This window comes from Coregonus clupeaformis, chromosome 21 (genome assembly GCF_020615455.1).
Source record: "Coregonus clupeaformis isolate EN_2021a chromosome 21, ASM2061545v1, whole genome shotgun sequence".
Taxonomy (NCBI): domain Eukaryota; kingdom Metazoa; phylum Chordata; class Actinopteri; order Salmoniformes; family Salmonidae; genus Coregonus; species Coregonus clupeaformis.
The window spans coordinates 38,439,090-38,456,847 of record NC_059212.1 but is presented as its reverse complement, the minus strand read 5'-3'; the positions used below and the strand labels follow the sequence as shown (position 1 = coordinate 38,456,847).

Here is a 17,758-nt window from a genome sequence, read left to right as displayed (position 1 = left end):
GGGGAGAGAGAGAGGGGGATAGGGGGAGGAGAGAGAGAGGGGAGATGGGGGAGGAGAGAGAGAGGGGGGGATAGGGGGAGGAGAGAGAGAGGGGGAGAGGGGGAGGAGAGAGAGGGGGGGGGGGGGAGGAGAGAGAGGGGGAGAGGATAGGGGAGGAGAGAGAGAGGGGGGGATAGGGGGAGGCGAGAGAGAGAGGGGGAGATGGGGGAGAGAGAGAGAGGGGAGATGGGGGAGGAGAGAGAGATGAGGGATAGGGGGGAGGAGAGAGAGAGAGGGGGATAGGAGGGAGGAGAGAGAGAGGGGGATAGGGGGAGGAGAGAGAGAGAGGAGATAGGGGAGAGGAGAGAGAGAGCGGGGAGATAGGGAGGAGGAGAGAGAGAGGGATGGGGGAGGAGAGAGAGAGAGTGGGGATAGGGGAGGAGAGAGAGAGAGGGGATATAGGGGGGTGGAGAGAGTGGGATGGGGGGAGGAGAGAGAGAGATGGGGAGATAGGGGAGGAGAGAGAGAGGGGGGATAGGGGGAGGAGAGAGAGAGGGGAGATAGGGGGAGGAGAGAGAGGGGGGATAGGGGGAGGAGAGAGAGAGAGAGGGGGAGAGAGGGGGAGGAGAGAGAGAGAGGGGGGGATAGGGGGAGGAGAGAGAGCGAGAGGGGAGATAGGGGGAGGAGAGAGGGGAGATAGGGGGGAGGAGAGAGAGAGAGGGGAGGATAGGGGGAGGTGAAAGAGGGGGGGATAGGGGGAGGAGAGAGGTGGAGAAAAATAGGAGAATATTTCTAGACTTTCAATATGCCCTCGGCTGTTCAATGTGTATCATGGGAGTTTCTTAGACTGAAGTAAAAGTTGGTGTGCACACACACGCACATACACCCACAACTCACACACACACACACACAACACACAACACACACACACAGGACACACACACAACTCTCACACATACAACACACAGACAACACACACATAACATTCACACACACAAGAACACACACACACACAAACCATGATGTCATTAACCAGTTGGTGTGTTTTGTTCCTCAGACACTGTGGATACATCAAAGCGAAGCAGGACCCTGACGAAGAGAAGCTGCAGTTTCAACATGGAAGAGGTATACGCACACAAACACACACACACACACACACACACACAAAACACACACTCATATATACAGTAGAGGAAGGACATCACTTTCAGAGGCAGCCAAAGAAGCATCTCTGCAGAGTGGTGTGAAACCTTCCATAATGGGCTGTTTATGATCTTGTTATGAAGAAGTGTGTGTTTGCTGAATGCCCAGCATGTTTACTTCGCCAAGCATCACACATACACACACAGAGTACACTCTTTCGATGCATCACATTTTATTGTGACATTTACATAAACAGAAAGTGATTCAGACGATTGCAATCCATCATAGAGGAAACTACCTTTTTCTCTGTGCGTTGGAAAATCAGGATAAATATGCTTTACTCCACCTAAGTTGCTCAAGTCTACTTCAACTCAAACAACTAAAGAACTTTTACAAATTGTAGTTGCTTCTCAGAAAAATCCATTCATTTTCTGAGAAGCAACGGTATAAGTAAGCAGAATTGATATTCATTCTCTCCAGTGTTGCCATGAGTAGTAAACAAAAGCAATTCTGAGAGGCAATGTAGTGTGATATTGAGCACTCAAGGATTCAGCAGCCATTTCTGTACCTTTAATTACGTTGGAGTTGAACACATTTGTGTGTTGCACTGCTTTCTTTGTGTGTCGTGACGCTTTCTACAGGAAAGTTATTGAGATCTATCAAATCAAATCAAATCAAATCAAATTGTATTGGTCACATGCGCCGAATACAACAGGTGCAGACATTACAGTGAAATGCTTACCTCTATCTCTCTTTGTTTCTGTCTCTTTTTGTCTCCAGTCAAACTTCCTGGCAGTAAGATATATATCCATCCACACACCTATGAGGATCCTAACCAGGCGGTCAGAGACTTTGCCAAAGAGATTGATGCTTCCAGCATCTGCATAGAGAGAGTCATCGGAGCGGGTGAGTGATCCCTGACTGGCCCTTACCTAGATCCTTGTGGGACCCAAATGGTGCAGTCAAGAGCAGTCTGATTGGTAATCACCCCTCCTTTTGCCCCCAGAACAGCCTCAATTCGTCGGGGCATGGACTCTACAAGGTGTCAAAAGCGTTCCACAGGGATGCTGGCCCATGTTGACTCCAATGCTTCCCACAGTTGTGTCAAGTTGGCTGGATGTCCTATTCTTGATACACACAGGAAACTGTTGAGTGTGAAAATCCCAGCAACGTTGCAGTTCTTGACACAAACTGGTGCGCCTGGCACCTACTACTAAAACCCCATTCAATGGCACTTAAATATTTTGTCTTGCCAATTAACCCTCTGAATGGCACACACTATGTCTCAATTTTCTCAAGGCTTAAAAAGTATGTCACCTCCCCTTCATCTACACTGATTTAAGTGGATTTAACAAGTGACATCAATAAGGGATCATAGCTTTCACCTGGATTCACCTGGTCAGTATATGTCATGGAAAGAGCAGGTGTCCTTAATGTTTTGTACACTTAGTTTATGTGTGTGTGTTGTAAATGAGTTGGGGGAGGTGTGTAGTCATTTATACTGTGTGTATCTGTGTGTGTTGTAGGTGAGTTTGGGGAGGTGTGTAGCGGTCGTCTGCGACTCCAGGGGAAGAGAGAGATCTACGTGGCCATAAAGAGTCTGAAGGCAGGATACGCCGACAAACAGAGGCGGGACTTCCTCTCTGAGGCCAGCATCATGGGACAGTTCGACCACCCAAATATCATCAGACTGGAGGGTGTGGTCACACGATGTGAGTGATTGACAGCTACTTTGACCGATTTAAGCAGAAATTGTCCATTGCCATACAGTATTTCACCTATTCCATCCCTTTAGATCTGGCTATTGTTTGTTTTGATCATGTATTGTGTGTGCATAACATACCTATGTGTGAGAGAGGCAGCAGAGCTGTTCTCTTAATGAGTATCAGACCCGACCCTCGACCAGATAGAGGCTCCAGTTACCATGGCAGCCCGTGCTGTTGATGTGTCTGTTTGTGAGTGTGTATACGTGTAGGTACAAGGGGCACATGTTTACTTGTGCTTGTTATTACATTAGAGAGAGAGAGAGAGAGTGTTGGATGTGAGAGGTGATTCAGAAAACACAGAACACAGAGACACAGACACAGGGTTGAACAACCCTCATAACAGCAGTGGTGTAAAGTACTTAAGTAAAAATACTTTAAAGTACTACTTAAGTAGTTTTTTTTGGTATCTGTACTTTACTTTACTATTTATATTTTTGACAACTTTTACTTTTACTTCACTACGTTCCTAAAGAAAATGATGTACTTTTTACTCCATACATTTTCCCTGACACCCAAATGTACTCATTACATTTTATAATAATAATAATAAGCCATTTAGCAGACACTTTTATTCAAAGCGACTTACAGTCATGCATGCATACATTTTTGTGTATGGGTGGTCCCGGGGATCGAACCCACTACCCTGGCGTTACAAGCAGCGTGCTTTACCAGCTGAGCTACAGGGGACCACCCATTTTGAATGCTTAGCAGGACAGAACATGGTCCAATTCACACACTTATCAAAAGAACATCCCTGGTCATCCCTACTGCCTCTGATATGGCAGACTCACTAAACACAAATGCTATGTTGGTAAATGATGTCTGAGTGTTTGAGTGTGACCCTGGCTATCCGTAAATAAAGACATTTGTGCCGTCTGGTTTGCTTAATATAAGGAATTTTAAATTATTCATACTTTTACTTTTACTTTTGATACTTAAGTATATTTAAAACCAATACTTTTAGACTTTTACTGAAGTTGTATTTTACTGGGTGACTTTCACTTTTACTTGAGTCATTTTCTGTTAAGTTATCTTTACTTTTACTCAAGTATGAGAATTGGGTACTTTTTCCACAACTGCATAACAGATCACTATCACGATCACGATCAATGTCACTCCATCCACCCCCCTATTGCCTCTCTCTCTCTCTCTCTCTCTCTCTCTCGCTCTCTCTCTCTCTCTCTCTCGCTCTCTCTCTCTCTGTGTCTCTTTCTCTCTCTCTCTCTCTCTATCTCTCTTTCTCGCTCTCTCTCTCTATCTCTTTCTCTATCTCTCTCGCTTTCTCTCTCTCTCAAAACATGTTTGTTGTCAAATCGTGCTGTATAATTTCCAAAGACTTAGCTCTGCACAGTATTTATTTTACAATGCATCAGTTACTTGGTTTAATGGTGTATCTTGTGTCTTTCTAAGAATGTAGGATGAATGTAGGATGGTAACATCAATATACATGAACGTCACAGAATATAAATAAGCCCCCCGTCTCCCCCCTCCACATTGAATTAAGATAGAGAAACAGAGACAGAGAGAGAAAGTCAGACCGGCAGATAGAGAGAGAGACATAACAATAAACACTAATTTCCCCCTCTCTCCCCCCCCCCAATCTCCCCCATGGTATCCCTCATATCTCATCACTGCAACTACCCACCGGGCTCCGGAGGTTGAGTCATGCGTCCTCTGAAACATGACCCGCCAAACCGCGCTTCTTAACACCCGCCCCCTTAACTCGGAAGACAGCCACACCAATGTGTTGGAGGAAACACCGTTCAACTGACGACTGAGGTCAGCCTGAAGGCACCCAGCCCACCACAATGAGTCACTAGAGCATGATGAGCCAAGTAATCGAACCCGGGTCTGTAGTGACGCCTCTAGCACTGCGATGTAGTGCCTTAGACCTCAGCACCACTCAGGAGGCCCAACACTAATATATATTGATTAGATAAGTATTCAACCTCCTGAGACAATACACCTTAGAATCACCTTGGCAGCAATTACAGCTGTGAGTCTTTCCGGATACGTCTCTAAATGCTTTCCACACATGGATTGTGCAACAGTTGCCCATTATTCTTTTCAAATGTATTCAAGCTCTGTCAAATTGTTTGTTGATGATTGCGAGACAATAGCTACCCTTCTTTGCGAGGCATTAGAAAACCTCCCTGGTCTTTCTGGTTAAATCTGTGTTTGAAATTCACATCTGTGTTTGAAGGGACCTTACAGATAATTTGTATGTGTGGGGTACAGAGATGAGGTAGTCATTCGGAAATCATGTTAAACAGTCCATGCAACTTATTATGTGACTTGTTAAGTACATTTTATTTACGATTGCCATAGCAAAGGGGTTGAATACTTATTGACTCAAGACAATTCAGCTTTTCATTTTTTATTAATTTGTAAAAAATGTTGAAAAACATAATTCCAATTTCACATCATGGGGTATTGTGTGTAGGTCAGTGACCAAATATTCAGGCTGTAACACATCAAAATGTGGAAAAAGTCAAGGGCTGTGAATACTTTCTGAAGGCACTGTAGGTCGCGCAACAAAATAACGAATGCATATGCGTGACCCCATCATGAATATTAATAATTCACAGAGTTAATTGGATGTGTTTTTTAGCTTCATGAATATTCAGTAACATGCTTATGAAAGCTGAAAATCACTCTGCATTTCTTATTCATTTTTATTTCATCTCTCTCTCCCTGTCTCTCTCTCTCTCTGTATCTCTCTCTCTCTCTCTCAGAGATGATAATTTTGACCTTTGCTTGGCTGGGTTGGAGTGGTTTGTAGAACTATTAGCAGAGTAAATCAGATTTGCTTTTCATTTCCACATTTTGGTAAATGCTGCTCTTTTCTCTCAAAAGTAGCATTTTAATGCACTGTGAAACATAAGCCAAGCACACACACACACACACACACACACACACACACACACACACACACACACACACACACACACAGACACACACAGACACACACACACACAGACACACACAGACACACACAGACAGACACACACACACACACACACACAGACACACACAGACACACACAGACACACACATAGACACACACAGACACACACAGACAGACACACACACACACACAGACACACACACAGACACACAGACACACACACACACACAGACACATGCACACACACACAGACATACACACACAAACACAGACACACACAGACACACACACACACAGACACACACAAACACACACAGACACACACACAGACACACACACACACACACACACACACACACACACACACACACACACACACACAGGCACACACACACACACAGACACACACAGACACTCACAGACACACACACACACACCCACACACAGCCACACACACAGACACACACATACAGACACACACAGACACACACACACACACAGACACACACACACACACACACACACACACAGAGACACACACACACACACGACACACACACACACACACATACACACACACACACACACAAAGACACACACACAGACACACACACACACACAGACACACACACACGTGCACACAAACAAATCTAAAAACACAAACATGCGCACTCACCGACAGCACACACACACAAAATACACACACACACACTTACACACACCCTATGGAAATACCAACGTTTTTACTATACAAAATCACTTTTAATTAATGCAATCTGTTGTCTTTCGTGAGGAAATATGGTAAGTTTGTGCCCCGGATGTACAGTGGGGAAAAAAAGTATTTAGTCAGCCACCAAATAGAAATCCAATATAGATGGTGTTAAGAGATAGGTGGGAGGTGTTGAATGGAGCTGAATGATGGGACTAATAACAACAACTAATAACAACAAGATAACTAGTGTAAGACATGCTGTGTCCATAATAAGTATATAGGTTATATATTGTGAGCTTTTGTGAAAGAGCAGAGTTAGAAAGATATGGCATATAGAAGCATACCAGATGGACATCATGAAAATGATCGGAGGAAGTTCAGGAGTAAAAACAAACAAAATATAATTAGTGACTGTGTCCATAAAATGTATATAGTATGTATAATCATGAAGTAGAGGCCTAAGCATTGTTGTTCACTAGTTTACTCCAATTAGGGAGGGGATGGTGGGGTTGGAAAGTATTAAAGAGAAATATATATATTTTTAAAGGATATGTATGTATGTATGTACAGTGGGGAAAAAAAGTATTTAGTCAGCCACCAATTGTGCAAGTTCTCCCACTTAAAAAGATGAGAGGCCTGTAATTTTCATCATAGGTACACGTCAACTATGACAGACAAATTGAGAAATAAAATCCAGAAAATCACATTGTAGGATTTTTAATGAATATATTTGCAAATTATGGTGGAAAATAAGTATTTGGTCATCTACAAACAAGCAAGATTTCTGGCTCTCACAGACCTGTAACTTCTTTAAGAGGCTCCTCTGTCCTCCACTCGTTACCTGTATTAATGGCACCTGTTTGAACTTGTTATCAGTATAAAAGACACCTGTCCACAACCTCAAATAGTCACACTCCAAACTCCACTAAGGCCAAGACCAAAGAGCTGTCAAAGGACACCAGAAACTAAATTGTAGACCTGCACCAGGCTGGGAAGACTGAATCTGCAATAGGTAAGCAGCTTGGTTTGAAGAAATCAACTGTGGGAGCAATTATTAGGGAATGGAAGACATACAAGACCACTGATAATCTCCCTCGATCTGGGGCTCCACGCAAGATCTCACCCCGTGGGGTCAAAATGATCACAAGAACGGTGAGCAAAAATCCCACAACCACACGGGGGGACCTAGTGAATGACCTGCAGAGAGCTGGGACCAAAGTAACAAAGCCTACCATCAGTAACACACTACGCCGCCAGGGACTCAAATCCTGCAGTGCCAGACGTGTCCCCCTGCTTAAGCCAGTACATGTCCAGGCCCGTCTGAAGTTTGCTAGAGTGCATTTGGATGATCCAGAAGAGGATTGGGAGAATGTCATATGGTCAGATGAAACCAAAATAGAACTTTTGGTAAAAACTCAACTCGCCGTGTTTGGAGGACAAAGAATGCTGAGTTGCATCCAAAGAACACCATACCTACTGTGAAGCATGGGGGTGGAAACATCATGCTTTGGGGCTGTTTTTCTGCAAAGGGACCAGGACGACTGATCCGTGTAAAGGAAAGAATGAATGGGGCCATGTATTGTGAGATTTTGAGTGAAAACCTCCTTCCATCAGCAAGGGCATTGAAGATGAAACGTGGCTGGGTCTTTCAGCATGACAATGATCCCAAACACACCGCCCGGGCAACGAAGGAGTGGCTTCGTAAGAAGCATTTCAAGGTCCTGGAGTGGCCTAGCCAGTCTCCAGATCTCAACCCCATAGAAAATCTTTGGAGGGGAGTTGAAAGTCTGTGTTGCCCAGCGACAGCCCCAAAACATCACTGCTCTAGAGGAGATCTGCATGGAGGAATGGGCCAAAATACCAGCAACAGTGTGTGAAAACCTTGTGAAGACTTACAGAAAACGTTTGACCTGTGTCATTGCCAACAAAGGGTATATAACAAAGTATTGAGAAACTTTTGTTATTGACCAAATACTTATTTTCCACCATAATTTGCAAATAAATTCATAAAAAATCCTACAATGTGATTGTCTGGATTTTTTTTCTTCTCATTTTGTCTGTCATAGTTGACATGTTCTCTCATCTTTTTAAGTGGGAGAACTTGCACAATTGGTGGCTTACTAAATACTTTTTTTCCCCACTGTATATATACAGTGCCTTCGGGAAGTATTTAGACCCCTTGACTTTTTCACATTTTGTTACGTTATAGCCTTATTCTAAAATTGATTAAATTGTTTTTTTCCTCATCAGTCTACACACAATACCCCATAAATAAAAAATAATAATGAAATAACACATTTACATAAGTATTCAGAACATTTACTCAGTACTTTGTTGAAGCACCTTTGGCAGCAATTACAGCCTCGAGTCTTCTTGTGTATGGAACTACAAGCTTGGCACACCTGTATTTCGGGAGTTTCTCCCATTCTTCTCTGCAGTTCCGCTCAAGCTCTGTCAGGTTGGATGGGGAGCGTTGCTCCACAGCTATTTTCAGGTCTCTCCAGAGATGTTCGATCAGGTTCAAGTCCGGGCTCTGGCTGGGCCACTCAAGGACATTCAGAGACTTGTCCCAAAGCCACTCCTGTGTTGTCTTGGCTGTGTGCTTAGGGTCGTTGTCCTGTTGAAAGGTGAACCTTCGCCCCAGTCTGAGGTCCTGAGTGCTCTGGAGCAGATTTTCATCAAGGACCTCTCTGTACTTTGCTCCGTTCATCTTTCCCTCGATTCTGACTGGTCTCCCAGTCCCTGCCGCTGAAAAACTTCCCCACAGCATGATGCTGCCAACACCATGCTTCACCGTAGGGATGGTGCCAGGTTTCCTCCAGACATGACACTTGACATTCAGGCCAAAGAGTTCAATCTTGGTTTCATCAGACCAGCTAATCTTTTCAAACTCCAAGCTGGCTATCATGTGCATTTTGTTGAGGAGTGGCTTCCGTCTGGCCACTCTACCATAAAGGCCTGATTGGTGGAGTGCTGCAGAGATGGTTGTCCTTCTGGAATTCTCCCATCTCCACAGAGATTGTGACTACTTTAATACACATATAAGTGAATTTGGCTCAATACCTTTGGTCCCCTAAAATGGGGGGACTATGTACAAGAAGTGCTGTAATTTCTAAATGGTTCACCCGATATGGATGAAAATAACCTCAAATTAAAGCTGACAGTCTGCACTTTCACCTCATGGTCATTGTATCATTTCAAATCCAAAGTGCTGGAGTACAGTGCCAAAACAAAAAAAAAATATGTCACTGTCACAATACTGTTGGAGCTCACTGTATATGAGTTTGCGTGTGTGTGCATGTGTGTGTGTGTCCCTGTATGTAGATGTGTATGTGTGACTCTCCCTGTATGTATACAGTACCCGTCAAAAGTTTGGACACACGTACTCATTCAAGGGTTTTTCTTTATTTTTACTATTTTCTACATTGTGGAATAATAGTGAAGCCATCAAAACTATGAAATAACACATATGGAATCATATAGTAACCAAAAAAGTGTTAAACACATCAAAATATATTTTATATTTGAGATTATTCAAATAGCCACCCTTTGCCTTGATGACAGCTTTGACACTCTTGGCATTATCTCAACCAGCTTCACCTGGAATGCTTTTCCAACAGTCTTGAAGGAGTTCCCACATATGCTGAGCACTTGTTGGCTGCTTTTCCTTCACTCTGCCGTCCGAATCATCCCAAACCATCTCAGTTGGGTTGAGGTTGGGGGATTGTGGAGGCCATGTCATCTGATGCAACACTCCATCACTCTCCTTCTTGGTAAAATAGCCCTTACACAGCCTGGAGGTGTGTTGGGTAATTGTCCTGTTGAAAAACAAATGATAGTCGCACTAAGCCCAAACCAGATGGGATGGCGTATCGCTGCAGAATGCTGTGGTAGCCATGCTGATTAAGTGTGCCTTGAATTCTAAATAAATCACAGACAGTGTCACCAGCAAAGCACCCCCCACACCATAACACCTCCTCCTCCATGCTTTAAGGTGGGAACTACACATGCAGAGATCATCCGTTCACCAACCCTGCGTCTTTCAAAGACATGGCGTTTGGAACCAACAATCTCAAATTTGGACTCCAGACCAAAGGACACATTTCCACCGGTCTAATGTCCATTGCTCATGTTTCTTGACCCAAGCAGGTCTCTTCTTATTATTGGTGTCCTTTAGTAGTGGTTTCTTTGCAGCAATTCGACCATGAAGGCCTGATTCACACAGTCCCCTCTGAACAGTTGATGTTGAGATGTGTCTGTGAATTGAACTCTGTGAAGCATTTATTTGGGCTAAATTTCTGAGGCTGGTAACTCTAATGAACTTATCCTCTGCAGCAGAGGTAACTCTGGGTCTTCCATTCCTGTTGCGGGCCTCATGAGAGCCAGTTTCATCATAGCTCTTTATGGTTTTTACGACTGCACTTGAATACACTTTTTAAGTTCTTGAAATGTTCCGTATTGACTGACCTTCATGTCTTAAAGTAATGATGGACTGTCGTTTCTCTTTGCTTATTTGAGCTGTTCTTGCCATATATGGACTTGGTCTTTTACCAAATAGGGCTATCTTCTGTAACCCCCCCCTACCTTGTCACAACACAACTGATTGTCTCAAACGCATTAAGATAGGCACACCTGTTAATTGAAATGCATTCCAGGTGACTACATCATGAAGCTGGTTGAGAGAATGCCAAGAGTGTACAAAGCTGTCATCAAGGCAAAGGGTTATTTGAAGAATCTCAAATATAAAATACTTTTGGATTTGTTTAACACTTTTTTGGTTACTACATGATTCCATATGTGTTATTTCATAGTTTTGATGTCTTCATTATTATTCTACAATGTAGAAAATAGTAAAAATAAAGAAAAACCCTTGAATGAGTAGGTGTCCAAACTTTTGACTGGTAGTGTACGTGTTTGTGTGTGTGTTTTCATTATACCCCCTTAAAACCCCAAGAGCCTTCCATCCCGCTGTCCTGGTATTCTAATAAGAGCCTTCCATCCCACTGTCCTGGTATTCTAATAAGAGCCTTCCATCCCACTGTCCTGGTGTTCTAATAAGAGCCTTCCATCCCGCTGTCCTGGTGTTCTAATAAGAGCCTTCCATCCCGCTGTCCTGGTGTTCTAATAAGAGCCTTCCATCCCACTGTCCTGGTGTTCTAATAAGAGCCTTCCATCCCACTGTCCTGTTGTTCTAATAAGAGCCTTCCATCCCACTGTCCTGGTGTTCTAATAAGAGCCTTCCATCCCACTGTCCTGGTGTTCTAATAAGAGCCTTCCATCTCACTGTCCTGGTATTCTAATAAGAGCCTTCCATCCCACTGTCCTGGTGTTCTAATAAGAGCCTTCCATCCCACTGTCCTGGTATTCTAATAAGAGCCTTCCATCCCGCTGTCCTGGTATTCTAATAAGAGCCTTCCATCCCACTGTCCTGGTGTTCTAATAAGAGCCTTCCATCCCACTGTCATGGTGTTCTAATAAGAGCCTTCCATCCCCTGTGGTATTCAATAACAGCCTTCCATCCCACTGTCCTGGTGTTCTAATAAGAGCCTTCCATCCCGCTGTCCTGGTATTCACTCCATGTCTGGTGTTCTAATAAGAGCCTTCCATCCCGCTGTCCTGGTATTCTAATAAGAGCCTTCCATCCCGCTGTCCTGGTATTCTAATAACAGCCTGCCTGTCTTTCTGTGATTGCTGTCATTGTTATGCAAATGAGAATGCCGCACACAAAGAGAACGAGAGAGGAAAATATACCTTTATTTCCTCTATCTCTCCGCGAATTGGAAAAGTGCTGTATGAGCTCTCCCTATCTCTCTCCATCTGTCCTTTTATCTCTTTATCCTTTCTTTATAAGCCTCACACAATCGCTCCGACAGTCGGCTCATCTGGAAAACCTTCAGTTAGGTACACCTCGTCATCTCATCTGCCCACTATCTATCTAATTCGTTCTCTCTCAGCACCTGGTTAAGGCCTGCTCTATTCTCTCCCCTAATCTGTTATCCTCTATTTGGGGAAAGTAGTTATTCGTTCGGAGGCTCTCCTTTGTGTGGAGAATAATGTTCGTTTATACACTCTTTGTGTGGTGAATGTATTGGAGATTTGATGTGTTTCCATCTCTCTCTATATGCCCCACCAGCCGTACAAAGAGAGATCCATATGCAGTCAAACATAGTATGCATCCTTTAGTTAAAACCCCTTTATCTTAATATGAATGCAGTTAACAATCTCCAGTTAACATACCATTTTGCTTCTCAAGCCAGAACACTCACACACAGTGGATAGATCAGCCCTGTGGTGTATGAGGTTGAGTGAGGCGATCAGCCCTGTGGTGTATGAGGTTGAGTGAGGCGATCAGCCCTGTGGTGGATAAGGTTGAGTGAGGCGATCAGCCCTGTGGTGGATGAGGTTGAGTGAGGCAATCAGCCCTGTGGTGTATGAGGTTGAGTGAGGTGATCAGCCCTGTGGTGGATGAGGTTGAGTGAGGCGATCAGCCCTGTGGTGGATGAGGTTGAGTGAGGTGATCAGCCCTGTGGTGGATGAGGTTGAGTGAGGCGATCAGCCCTGTGGTGGATGAGGTTGAGTGAGGCAATCAGCCCTGTGGTGGATGAGGTTGAGTGAGGCGATAGGAGGCCAGTTCTCTCATTAAAAGCATGCGTTAATGAAGTGCTGTTTAAAACACAAAACTCCTGGATCTATTTTACACTCTGCTGCTCTCCCACTAGGCGGAAGATCAATAGGCAATCTGCAAGCCTGCTCACCACGCTTCTGGACACTGAGCATCACACACACAACACCTCTTTTTCCCAGTCATACCACACATTCTGTTCATTTAGCAGACGCTCTTATCCAGAGCAACTATGTTTAAGTGCCTTGCTCAAGGGCACATCAACATATTATTCACCTAGTCGACTCAGGGATTCAAACCAGCAACCTTTCAGTTACTGGCCCAACGCTCTTAACCACTAGGCTACCTGCCACCCTCACAAACACGTACTGTTTCTTTACCAGCGCTGCAGTCTCCTTGAGTGTCTGTTAGTCCCATCACTGCTGAGTGCTATCATTTAGTCCTGATCATCAGAGCTCTTTTTTTACTGTCAGGTGCTGTTTACTGACACACTCGTTTGGGAGAAAAGCTCTATATGGGTCAACAGGGAGCCGGTTACCACCTTGAGTTAGAAACTGGACATACACACTGACCCCAGAAGCATATAGACAACCTTGGCTCCTTAGAAGATATGAATAGTTGAAAGCCTTGAATATAGCTCATTTATGAGATAAAAGGGCTACACACAACTAATCTCAGACCGAGTAGTATCCCTTCATTCTGTGGGTTTGAAGTGTCTGTATCTTTACACATATCTTATCTTAATGAATGTCTCTTTATTTTGGCTGAAGTGAATATGTTTCTGTAGGGTCTGAAGAACAGTGCTTCATTCAACACAGCAGACAGGCAGAGAGTTGATACTCCAATAGAGAGAGGTTAAATGTGACAATCTGACCGTGTGTGTGTGTGTTTGGAGGAGGGCTTATGTGCTTGTCTGGCATGTGATTCAGTCTCAAGACGTGGTCAATGGGGTCTATTGTATGGGATCAGAGCGACAGAGGGAGGGAGAGATAAATAGACAGACAGACAGACAGACAGACAGACAGACAGACAGACAGACAGACAGACAGACAGACAGACAGACAGACAGACAGACAGACAGACAGATGGGAGTGTGTGTGTGGTTTGGTGTTAACCCCCTGGCATCTTGTCATGCTAATTCTCCATGGCAGGAGTCCAGATGAAGACTTCAGATAGCAGAGGAATTATAGACCAATAGGACAATGCCATGGTCTGAATTAATGAAGGATTGGACTAGTCAACTGAACAGTGAAGTTTTCTTAAGGGTTTCATAGCGGTCAGAGCTGGGAACCACAATGAAAACACTCATCCCATTCTATTTGTAGTTAGGGAAGCTCTTTACCTTCGCACGCACACCTTTATTCAAGAACATTCTTTGTTGTTTTTTCCTCAGTTGTATCACAGTAGTCTGTCTGCCTGTCTGTGTCTGTCTGCCTGTCTGTATGCCTGTATGTCTGCCTGTCTGTCTGCCTGTCTGTCTGTGTCTGTCTGCATGTGTCTGTCTCTCTATCTGTTAGGTCAGGGGGACGGGCTGTGAGCTGTCAGACCTCTATTTTGGTACGGATCAATCCCACAGACCCTTTCATCTGTCCCTTTGATAGAGCAGTCACAGGACACACATACACACTTCTCTGTAGTACAGCCTCGAAATCGGATGCTCGCCCTGCAGTCGATACACAGACACACACACACACACACACATACCCTCTGGCCTGGTCTCTGGTGGCGGTGTCCTGTCTGACAGCCACATTAGTCTAAGGGATCAAAGTGAAAGGGAATTGGATTTTCCTCTGCTGGGGGTGAGGATAGGCATTTATCAGTGTGTGTGTGTGTTTGTGTGTGTGGCATTTATCTCAGTGAGATAGTGATTTCATTTAGGGTGATGTATCACTGTCTTTACCCAGTATAGAGCTGTAGGGCTCCCCAGTGATGTTACTGACCTCCCCTGAAAACCCATCTCCCCCTTTCCACCCCCTCTCCCTCCTCCTACCCCTCTCTCACCTTCCCTCTCCCTCCCCCCTCTCCCTCTCCCTCCACCCCCTCTCCCTCCTCCCCTCTCCCTCCCCCGTCTCCCTCCCTCCCCCCTTCCTCCTCCCCTCTCCCTCCCCCTCCCTCCTCCCCTCTCCCTCCCCCTCTCCCTCCTCCCCTCTCCCTCCCCGTCTCCCTCCCTCCCCCCTCCCTCCTCCCCTCTCCCTCCCCCTCCCTCCTCCCATCTCCCTCCCCCCTCTCCCTCCTCCCCTCTCCCTCCACCCCCTCTCCCTCCTCCCATCTCCCCCCTCTCCCTCCTCCCCTCTCCCTCCACCCCCTCTCCCTCCTCACCTATCTCTCACATATTTTATTTTGTATTTATCTCCCCTGCCCTTCTCCCTTGACAACCATATTCTCCCCCATACCCTCTCCATTCTCACTCCAATCTCAACCTTCTCCCTCCTCTTTCAATCACCACCTGTCTATCCTCACCTCTCTTTTCCTGTCTCACACCTCCCCAACATCTACTCCTCTTTCTTCCCCATCTCTCACCATCCTTTTTCAATCCACTTCCTCCTCCCGTCCCTCCCTCTCTCTCTCCTCCTCCCTCCTCCTTTCCTCCCTCCCTCTCTCTCTCCTCCTCCCGTCTCCTTCCCTCTCCTCCCTCTCTCTCTCCTCCCGTCTCCCTCTCCTACCTCCTCCTTATTTCTGCCCGGTTCTTCCCAGCATCTCTGATTGGGGAAATGTGGCCTATTCATCACTATTGACACAGTAGTATAGTAGTATTGGCTGTATTTACAAACTGTAACACACACACAGGGACTCTTAACATCTCGTTGCAGTGTGTGTGTGTGTGTGTGTGTGTGTGTGTGTGTGTGTGTGTGATTGGAACCACATTCTCTCCTCTGGCTATAGGGGGGTCGTCTGTAGGGAGCCATGTAAAGAAACAGGGACTACTATGCGGGCCTGCATAAGGGGGCACTTTGTTAATCATTTGTAAGCCCCACCAGGTGCCAGGCGGGGAATCAGACCTGTCAATCAATCACACTGTCTACTCCCTTCCCTCCACCCCTCAACACATACAGGTGTTCCCTCCGTTTCCCCCAAAAGGATGATCAGTATTCATGAGATCTCAAGAGACAGCCTTCTGCACACAGACACACACAACACACACACATGCACACATACGCACACACACACACCCTGGTGGATTTGCCCATAGTAATTATCTTCTGGTGTTTATGGAAGGCCCTGATTAGAAGCTGTCACTGTGAATGATGACGACATGCCATGCTGTACCCCAGAGAGAGAGAGAAAGAGAGAGAGGGAGAGAGGTGGAAGAGAGAGGGAGAGAGGTAGGAGAGAGAGGGATGGGAGAGAGGTGGAAAAAAGAGGTAGAGAGGTGGAAGCGAGGGGGACCGGAGATAGGTGGGAGAGAGGGAGAAAGAGTGAATGAGATTGGTCTCCGCTGTGACTACTTACTCCTCCTGTCTTTCCTCTCTTCCTATCTTTCTATTCTGTGTTGTTCTGTTCTGTGTTGTTCTGTGGTGTTCTGTTCTGTGTTGTTCTGTTCTGGCATGTAGTCCCGTTTAGCTTAGTTGGTAGAGCATGGCGTTTGCAACGCCAGGGTTGTAGGTTTGATTCCCACAGGGGACAAGTATGATTTTTTTTATTTTTTTAATGTATGCACTCAACTATAAGTCGCTCTGGATAAGAGGGTCTGTAAAATGTAAATGTGTTGTTCTGTGTGGTGTTCTGTGTCCTCAGATAAGCCTGTATATATGTGTTGTTAGCTGTGTGTGAATGTGTTGTTCTTTCTCTTCTCAGGTAAGCCAGTGATGATCATCACAGAGTTTATGGAGAATGGATCCCTGGATACCTTCCTGAAGGTTCGTTTGGGTTTCAGACTGGGTTTCTGTATAAGTACTTTGTGACATCTGCTGATTTAAAAAGTGCTTTATAAATAATATTGATTTGATTGAGTTTGGTCTGCACACACACACACACACACACATACACACACACACACACACACACACACACACACACACACACACACTACACACTTAGTCATTCTGCCTGTAAATTAAGACACTCTGAAGCTTGTGCTGCTCCATAGTGTTTGAAGATCTCTCCTGGTTGAAACAAGGATGGAAAGTAAAAGAAAGTGAATGTAGAGAAACTACTAGTTGCTCATTCAGTTCAGAGTCTTTTCAGTTCTGACAGAAAACCACTCAACCCCATTGGCCTCACTCGTACTGAATGAATTCACAATAACGTCTGTGGAGGACGGATTCACTCACAAACCCACACACACAATAATGTTTAGAATTGGCCTTGGTATATATAGCTGAACCAGCAGATGACCCTGAGTGTTATGTCCACCTCCCCACTCCTATATCCATCTACTAGACCTTAATCCTGTTATAGTTAGCTTACGTTATCTCACAGCAATATCAACCCACGTCATCTCCAGTTCTACCACACGCATACACAATACGCACACGCACACGCACACAAACACACACACAAACACACACACACACACACACACACACACGCAAATGCATGCATACAAACAAGCACACACGCACGCACACAGACACACACCGGTTCTCTCTCACTCTCAGAGCAATATCCATCTATATCCTCTGCCGTTG

At 45.0% G+C, this 17,758-nt stretch overlaps 1 protein-coding gene across 2 annotated transcripts in view; it reads left to right on the top strand.

Moving 5' to 3' along the window:
* LOC121535539 (ephrin type-A receptor 3-like) overlaps nucleotides 1–17,758 on the top strand; it is a 163,319-nt gene that overhangs the window by 133,189 nt on the left and 12,372 nt on the right. For both annotated transcript variants that reach the window (XM_041842712.2, XM_041842711.2), the window contains exons 11-14: nucleotides 1,037–1,104; nucleotides 1,903–2,028; nucleotides 2,649–2,834; nucleotides 16,926–16,987. In XM_041842712.2, the coding sequence (XP_041698646.2) occupies nucleotides 1,037–1,104; nucleotides 1,903–2,028; nucleotides 2,649–2,834; nucleotides 16,926–16,987 (442 nt within the window). The remainder of the gene's footprint in view (nucleotides 1–1,036; nucleotides 1,105–1,902; nucleotides 2,029–2,648; nucleotides 2,835–16,925; nucleotides 16,988–17,758) is intronic.